Genomic DNA, 8,868 nt, shown 5'->3' with positions numbered 1-8,868 from the left:
AGGCCAGGCCAAACGTTCGCGATATTTCTACTCAACATCTTGCAACATGGGTTGAACGGGGTGGCCAAACGCAGGGACCATTTTCAACCCAACATGTCAATGTTCATTTGCCCCAGGCCTCTGGCGCGCAAGAAGTGGACCTCGCGCGCATGCCCTAGTGCAGTAATGTTACCTGAACGAGGCGAAACGATTACAACATCATGCAACATCCAAAATGTTTCACGAACTTGAATTTGCCCTTTTTCATATTTGATCCAACATGTTGGAACATACCGCAACAGGGTGGCCAAACGTATGCAAACTGTAATGTTGGAATGGTGCGAGCGTTTCCAAGGCCAGTTTTAGTTCCACTGCGCGCCATTTTTTGAACGTGAGAGCCTGCTTGCAGGCAAGTAAAAAATTCAGCCAAGTCTCTCCCTTAATTGAAGGATTATTCTTTATTGTCAATTTCTTCCAAGTGAAGTGTTATCGTATGGACACTGAAAGCTTGATAGGGATCATGGGAAATGAACATTGAACATATTTCTTTTAAAAGCCGAACCCAAATGTCTGGACTCGCAGGACTCGAACCTGGGAACGTTTGATTGATAAACCCTTCACTACTAGACTACCACATCACTAACTTCGAGGATGTCATTTTTTATTAATGTCAATATTTTTCTTTTCCAAAAGTGCCGCTGTAAACGTTTATTAACACCCTCCAAGAAGCAAGCTTACACAGTGAAAAATGTCGGTTACCAAACTTCAAGAGAAAGCTAACCATTTTAAAATCAAGCTTCGGACTTACCCATTATTCAGCAATGATTTTATATATATACTAATTAGTTTTTGGTAAATAATTGGAACATTTTCTAGTCAGTTGATCTTTAGTAGTTAAGTGGATAAAAATAGTTCCTTCAAAGTGGGTGCTCCGGGTTCAAATGTTGTCCAGGGGCTGCTTTTACTTTAACCTGCGATCAAGGGTACTTTTCTTGAGACAGGGCGCTAAAAAGTACGCCTGATACAATTTCTTAACGAGTCGTCTGCCGCCCACCTGTCAAGAGTGATGTTATCATGTGTCATGTTATAAATGTGAGCCAATCAGATTTTACCGGAAATTATTTGCACGCTGCGATTCAAGTAAAGATGCGACAAAAACAAATCAAAGCTATTTCTGCAAATCCTGCTTGACAGTTAGCGCGGTTTCTCTGTTCAAACCATCAAGGAACAAAGAATTTCGAGATAAAATGGCAGAAAAAGCCCGAATTCTTCATGTCATCATCAGGCGTAATCAACAGTACAATAAACTTTATTTAGACTCGAATATTTGAGATGCCAATAAAAGATGCTATAAAAATAGATATGAGGTAAATGGACTAGTTTTTCAGCAGCAGCTACTCAGCTATCATTTTGTTAGAAGTGTGTTCAGATTGTTCAGCGATTCCGTAAACAGTGTCGAATTTCTCTGTCAAGCTCGGCTGATTCCCCGGATGTGGCAGCCCTAAAGTTCTATTTGGTTCTTTTTGGATTCACAACTTGTTGCTTCCGAATATATTCCAAAGGACTTGCCACAACTACAAACGTTTTCGAGTTGGTGGAAGAAGAACGATGCATTTTCTTCTAGAATGTTCGGGCCTGTATTAATAACACTATTGCGAAATCCCGTAGGAAGTACAACTGTAATGTCTTCTTTTACTCAAACCATTCTTCGGATGCATTCTGTCCGCTCTTCCTTTAAAGGTTTTTGAAAAAAATCTGAAGTCGAAGCAACAGCAGCTGTAAACAGAGCCTAAACATCACTCGTGTTGAAATCCTTCTTTGCGGCCATAATTTCAGCAGATGTTAACCGATTTACAAGAAGTATGATTTGCAATTCTGTAACCAATCGGAGCGAGGCTCCAAAAGCTCTATTGTTTTTCCGCCAATCAGAGTAAAGTCCAGATTCTGGACTACGAGCAGACGACTCGTTAAGAAATTGTATCAGGCGTACCTTTTCCCACCATGTCTACGGAAAAGTACGCCTGATCGCAGGTTACTTTTACTTTTATCCTTTTTATTTGCTACCACAAGTCCTGTGACAGAGTAATCTAAAGGGAGGATTACACTTCATTTAGAGCAAACTGACAATGAAGGATAACCCTTCATTTCAGGAAGAGATCGTGTTGCAAAAATTCGTTCCCAGCTTGGGCCCCGCCGGCTAAAAGAAATGACGGGATCTGGAGACGAGAATCCACAACTACCATTAACTTTACAATCCATAATACACCTTGAAATGGTCTTTGCGAAAGCTTATAAAGTTCAAGACGTATTCAAAAAGAAAAGGACTGGAATCGTAGCTTGTGACCTTACCGATCTCAAACGAAAAGCCATAAAAAAGCTGCTTGTTCCCAAGGACTGCAGAGTTTGTTTGGAAGATGGAACGCAAGTTGAAGATGATGAGTATTTTAAAACTCTTCCACCGCAGACAGTGTTTGTGTTTGTACGACCAGATGAGACTTGGGAAGGATGTAAGTAAGAGTTGGAATACTATGCTTTATCCTTAATTTGTGATATTTTTGCGATACGATTCGGCAACGCACGGGTACGTATCGGGACCGAGGGCATTTGCCTTTTCAGGAAAATAGACCTATTTACAGTTGTGTGCTTAGTTACCTGGCCTTTGCATCAAAGTGAGGCTGGTGACGACCTTGTTATGATACAGACCCCCCCTTTTTCTTATGTTAATGATGTTGTTGTCATGCTAATTAGGAAGAATTTACATAAGAAGAGAAGTGAGGTTTCTATCAAAACAAGGTCAACTCCAGCCTCTCTTTAGCTAAACACACATTGTTGATAAAAAATCCTTAGCCTTTTGTCCGAGAAATGCTTTACAGTCTTTACATGTGTCAGTATTATTTTTTGTGAAGCATTTACAGAAATTGCAACATTTGTACCTTCCTTAATGCCACATGTATAAAGTAACATGAACAAATTTCAAGTAAAATCATACTTTAGAAGTTCAAATTGACAAAACAACTAACACATTAGTAGGCATCTACAGGATATAATGGCGACAATAGTAAAACATACAGGGGTCATCTTGTCTACTTATAGGAGAATAATGATTAATGCTGCAGTTCACATTGAGCGTATGCATGTACATGTAAAGTCAGTACGAATCAAGGAATGACAACAGCTAAGCAAGTTGTTCCGTCAATATTGTAGAAGAAATGAAATGATGTATGAAATGAATCATATGTTGAACTGCGGATATGAAATTAAGTGAAGCTATTATCCTTGCAGTTAATTGAATGCAATTTTAGCAATTGGGTAGAGAAGCCTGAAAAATTCAGGGCCCGGTTGTTCAAAAGCCTATTAACGCTAATCCCAGATTAAAACTTTACCAAGAAGTTTATTTCTCAACTCCTATGTGCTGTTCAACGCTGATATTCGGCAAAACTTTGCATTAGTCAATCTTGAAAACAAAAGTAAGCAAAGAAACTTTCACCAAAGAGTTGAAAACATGAAACAAAAGTTAATGCTAATCCTGGATTAAGTTAAATCGGCTTTCAAACAACCAGGCCCAGGACTTCAACGGGGTTTGAATCTGTGACCTTGTGATGCCGGTGGGACGTTCTAACCAACTGAGCTTTGGTTTCACTTGACTTGACTAATTTGACTTTTGTCAAGTGAAATCAGTCAAGTCAATCAAGTCAAGTGAAATCATAGCTCAGTTGGTTGGAGTGTTGCACCGGCATCGCAAGGTCACAGTTTGAAACCCTTTGTCCTGATTTTTCAGGCTTCTCTATGCAGCTAGTCATCTAAAACTAATTCACAACGTTTTTTTATTCATTCTCCTTGAAAGATGTAACAGATTTGAAGCATGCTACAGAGAGAATTTTTAGAGCACTCTCACAACGGGATGAGATCATTGAGCGTGTGAATGGTATAATCCACAGCACGGAATCTTATGAGATGTACTGTGTGTTGGGAGAATTGGTAAACCATTTGGATGCCAACATTGAGGCAGAGGAGAGAGGGGAGGATCAGTCCTGGTTTGATGGCCTAAGCTCAAATTTTACCACCAAAGAAGATGCAATGAGAAATGCTGCTAAGGCCAGAATCAGAAAGTACTTTTCCAATGCCAAGGAATCGTTTCAAAAAGTAAGCTGCCATTGCATTGAGTTTTTGTGTATTTATAATGTTCATAACAGTGTTATTGTTCTTGTGTTGACTGTTGAATGTAAAAGATTTTTAATGATATGTTAAGGAGGCAGTGCGGCCCAGTAGTTAGGGAGCTTGCCTTGAGATCCGGAGATCCCGGGTTCAAGACCCGCTCTGACCACTTGTTGAATTTGATCCTGGTAGTCCCTTCCAAGCTGCACTTGTAAATAGCCAACTGATTTGCCTCCGGCCAGTCGGGATTCTTAGCTCCCCTATGGGGAGCGGTCAATTAAGTATGTATTGTATTGTATTGTATATGTCACTGATTATGCAATAGATTTATTTGTAAGAAAATTACAGTAAAAGCTGTGGATGTTGAGATTTTCCACTGTCATGTCATTGACAGTGTTAAAGGGGTTCTTTAGAGGCTAATTAAGTGGGGTCTGTAAGAAAGAGTTATACAAAAGATCTTGAACAGAAACGAATAAAAAATCAAATTTACTAAATTTGACATGATTTGCTTGCATCAGATAGCAAGTACAGTCAACTTTCTCTTAACGGAAACCTCTATAAGGCAGACACCTGGTGCTAGTCCTGGCCATTTCTTAGTCATTTTACTATACCCAAACTCTCTATAAGACGGACACCAACATAAGACGGACAATGGACACTTTGAAATCGTCAACAGACATTATTTTGTGAGGTGCTGAATGTGACCGCAAATTATGATTTAGGGAAGAAAAATTCTTGTACTTGACTCTTTTTAGCACCAGACGTTTAATTGACAGCTGTTATCTTGTCGCCGGAGTACATATAGTATAAGTTAAATTAAATCAGTCATTGTCCCATTCAAAAAATTACTTGGAGGTGACAACCGAATTGTATTGTAATCTAAAAAAGGTAGGTTTCGTTCAAGTAAATAACTTAAAACAAACTTTAAACAGACGAGTATTCACTGCGCACAGGTTCAGCATTATAATCTTAAAATTCCTGGGGTCATGTTATGTCGACTCTCTATAAGCTGGACACCTCTCTAAGACGGACAGATGAGGCCAGTCCCGATGGTGTCGTCTGAGAGAGAGTTGACTGTACTTTCATAAGGGGGGTGAGGAAAATTGGTTGTGGGCATGGCTTCAAAAGGAAGTGTGAGCTGGGGTGTTTAAGTGGGGAATTACTTCAAGGCTGCATGGAAGTTCCTTTGCATTTACATGTAGTAAAATCCTGTACAACTGTACAAGCAACACAATAGACCACTTTTGTAAATGGCGACCTCTTTTACATTCTTTTGTATTTATGTTAATTAGACCTACATGTACTGCCCTCATTTTCAAACAAATATTCTTTTGAAATTTTCTCGTCGTAGCAAGGCTAGAAAGGCTTATTTGCATTACAACAGAATATTCTATTTGGCCCCCATTATGAAAGAGGTCTATAGATCATATGCATTTATCCCGCTGTGAACAACATGAACTGTGACTGTGTTTGGTTATCAGGTACTGTGCTCCTCATCAATTAACAATTCAATATTTAAGCAACAATGTCGTGATTTACATGTATGTTGATGGACTGAGCTTTTGTATCCAAGAGATCTGCTTTCTCTCTGAGTCCTACTGATGAAGGGTGACTGCTGTGTATGTTAAGCTCTTACTATACTTCTGGTTTGTGCGTACTAAAGTGTTTTCAATGAATGAAGACTATTGGTGAAAAGGGGTGACAACATCTTTTCTTAGCAGCAAACACGAAGGCAGTTGCATTTCTTCTTACCTTTCATGAAGGGATGTTTCAAGACTAAATTACACTATCAGGGGTTACTTATGTCTTTAGAGTGCTTGTCAATGAAACCTAACTATTCTGAAGAGTATCTGAATCATTAGGACATGGATTTTTTTGCAGGCTTCTAAAAAGGCTCAACCATTACTTATGACTGCATTACAACACTTTCAAAGTGAACTTAAGAAGCATCAGTACTTTGGTGACTACTTTGCTCGCTCTGGCAGACAGGACCTACGTCTTTGCTGCGACAGGGGATGGTTCAGCTGTGAGGGTCCTTATAATGAAACAGACTGCTTAAGGCTCCATAAAATCAACCCATATGCAAGTAAAGAATCTAGGGTCTTATTTAGCACCTGGAATCTTGATCATGTGTAAGTTATTTTTTCAATTGAGTACATATCACTCAAAATCCATATTCAATAATTGTTTTTTATCCAAAAAAAAAAAAAAAAACGAGATCATTTCTCAGCCGTTAAAAAAAAGAAAGCTCACAGCTAAGCAACAAAGTGGCCTCAGATGTACGTACAGAATGATTTGTTGCGCGGTTTTGCTGGGGATGGAGTCAATAGAAAACGGAAAAATCGTTGGATCAATTAAATGAAGAATGGTTTCGATGTTGTGGAAAACGCGTGTGAAACGTCGCCGCCATAGTACATGAATTGTATACGGTGTACGTGTCAGTCAGTCAGTCAGTCAGTTTCAGCCGTTAAATGTCCGTTGTTGGACGTACAGTAGGCCTTCCCCATTGTCCTCCACTGGTCTACGTTTTTCACAACAAGTGTTTTACAAAACTATCGAAGTCGTCACTCCATCTCGTCCTTGGTCTTCCTTAGTTCCTTGTGTGTCCCCAGGGTGTCCAGAACGTAATGCGGGTTGTCCAACGGTTATCTGTTCTTCTAGCCACATGATCATGCAGCCCAATTCCATTCCATTAAGCTGTTTACGGTATCGCCGCGTGATGTTTATAGTGATTCTTTCATGGGCTCTCTGCATAGTTCTGAGTTTCAAGAAGTGTAGATCTTGTTATTGAGCGTAGATCGTAGTTATTGAGTACAGGTTAAACACTTGGGTGGTAAGCCTGTGCTAATGTTTCCGTCCCTGTTACTTCATTTTCAGAATCGAGAAGTCTCGTCAGATTTTTCCAGCGATGATAAAAGCGGCAGAATGCTGTCCTAAAGGAAGCCAGTTGAACTGGAAATACTTCTTCGAGCTACTTTTTACGCGCAAAAATATCAAGCTTGTTCATGTTGGATGTCATTTTAAAGGAGAACACGAAGGCTTTGAATGTCAAGCTAAACATTACTACACAAAACAGAAACGGTGACACACATAATGCAGTTACCTTTTCAATTCAATTCAATTTTATTACTAAGTGACAAAGGAGAACCCTCAGATGGCATTGGCTGCCTAGTCGAGGCGGGTGCGGACAGAACAGAAACAGATGTCATTACAGCTTGTCAAATTTGAATAAGTTAAAACGAAAACAAACTAAAATAAAAAAGCAGCCATTAAGATATCAAAAGTATGGTTTTATCAACGGAGCTGATAATATAAATTGGCCACCGTACAGAGATTCTAAAAGCTGACGTTTCGAGCGAAGGACTAACGCTCGAAACGTCAGCTTTTAGAATCTCTGTACGGTGGCCAATTTACATTATCAACTCCGTTGATAAAACCCAATTTTTGTATACTACTTCCCCACCGGCGCAGCACCACAGTTTCTTTAAAAACTACCCCCTTCCTTCATTTATTAAGATATCAGCATAATAAGTAGAAAAGTAAAAAAGGATATTCATTCGACGTATGAAGGTAGATATCAACAAGAGCAACATAATTCCATGTTTTAAGAGCAACATAATTCCGTTTTATCTGGACAAATTAAAACACCAATAAATGAACACGCGTAAAATGAAAATCTGGTATTTTTTTAATGTTGCTTTTGAAAATGGCTGCCCTGGTCTATTTTATTTGCATTGTTTTGTTAATCTCCATGAGGTGTGTCCTAAACTTCGTTCATCCGTAGACTCCTACGGGTGAGATTCGTCAGACGATTTTACCTGTTAGTGAGGAAGGAGGGTGGGGGGTGGGAGTGTCAGGGAAAAACAATTCTACAGAAACCGTGTGGAGGGACAAAGGCCCTGATTTAAACATCTTATCTGATGATTTGTTCTTTCTTGAATAGTTTGACAACGCCAAAATTATTACAAACAGACAATGCTATGTCACTGAGAGATTTCTGGCTGGCTGGTTGACTAGTTGGCAGTGTGTGGTACACGATTTATGACGTCAGAGTAAGTCATGTGACAGAGTCAGAATTTCTTGTCGAGAAAACTTTGCAAGGCGTACTGGTACTGGCGAAGTGTCTTCCTTTGCTTTGTCTTTCGATTTCTCGGCGCTTTCGTCGAGCTGAGTACACAAGCTTTAGTTTAAAAATGCTCACTGAAACTTTGTTGTTAAGTGTTCTTTTCTAATTTGGTGTCTGTCGCTTGTTAAATACCGTTAATGTGGTCTTTCTTGTGTACCAATGGCGGATGTGTGATGCTGTGGATATGTTATAGATAATTTTTAACGCTTCTTTTTCCTTTTAGAACCAGTCTTACCGTGAAGATTTATGAGTTCGCTACTGTTAGTTTTGATCTCACAGGGACCGCTGTGTTCACGCTGATCAGCCTTTCGATTTTTATTATTTATTTTGTTTATTTTATTTAAAGATTCACCCGAAGGTGGGTGTTAAATACAATAGGACACTAAGTCCCCTAAAAGGTATTTACACCCAAAAACCCGACTCCTCAAAACTAGAATACCCAACCCAGCTCAAAATGACAAAATTTGAAAAAAAGTATTACTTTAACAACGAGAGCAAACAGAGAGAATATTAATTTTGCGACAGTTAGGACAGATTAATTTAAAAGTACGAACATTGGGCGTTTTCCTTTTACCAAGAAATTCCGGAAATTCCGGTTGGGATGTAAA

At 39.2% G+C, this 8,868-nt stretch overlaps 1 protein-coding gene across 1 annotated transcript; it reads left to right on the top strand.

The window, feature by feature from the left end:
* Window positions 1-2,170: 2,170 nt before the first annotated feature.
* On the top strand, window positions 2,171-7,810 carry LOC138051929 (DNA fragmentation factor subunit beta-like). The gene is made up of 4 exons (XM_068898249.1): window positions 2,171-2,486; window positions 3,824-4,122; window positions 6,016-6,266; window positions 7,012-7,810. The coding sequence occupies exons 1-4, from the start codon at window positions 2,186-2,188 to the stop codon at window positions 7,217-7,219; spliced, it is 1,059 nt and encodes a 352-aa protein (XP_068754350.1). The 5' UTR covers window positions 2,171-2,185; the 3' UTR covers window positions 7,220-7,810.
* Window positions 7,811-8,868: the final 1,058 nt, after the last annotated feature.

This window comes from Montipora capricornis, chromosome 6 (assembly GCF_036669925.1).
Source record: "Montipora capricornis isolate CH-2021 chromosome 6, ASM3666992v2, whole genome shotgun sequence".
Lineage (NCBI taxonomy): Eukaryota > Metazoa > Cnidaria > Anthozoa > Scleractinia > Acroporidae > Montipora > Montipora capricornis.
This window is presented reverse-complemented; position numbering and strand designations above follow the sequence as displayed.

Coding starts and splice junctions, on each gene's coding strand:
- LOC138051929 (XM_068898249.1), top strand. CDS start 2,186: ATGACGGGATCTGGAGACGAGAATCCACAACTACCATTAACTTTACAA. Junction 4,123..6,015: donor CCAAGGAATCGTTTCAAAAA/GTAAGCTGCCAT, acceptor ATTTTTTTGCAG/GCTTCTAAAAAGGCTCAACC. Junction 6,267..7,011: donor ACCTGGAATCTTGATCATGT/GTAAGTTATTTT, acceptor CTTCATTTTCAG/AATCGAGAAGTCTCGTCAGA.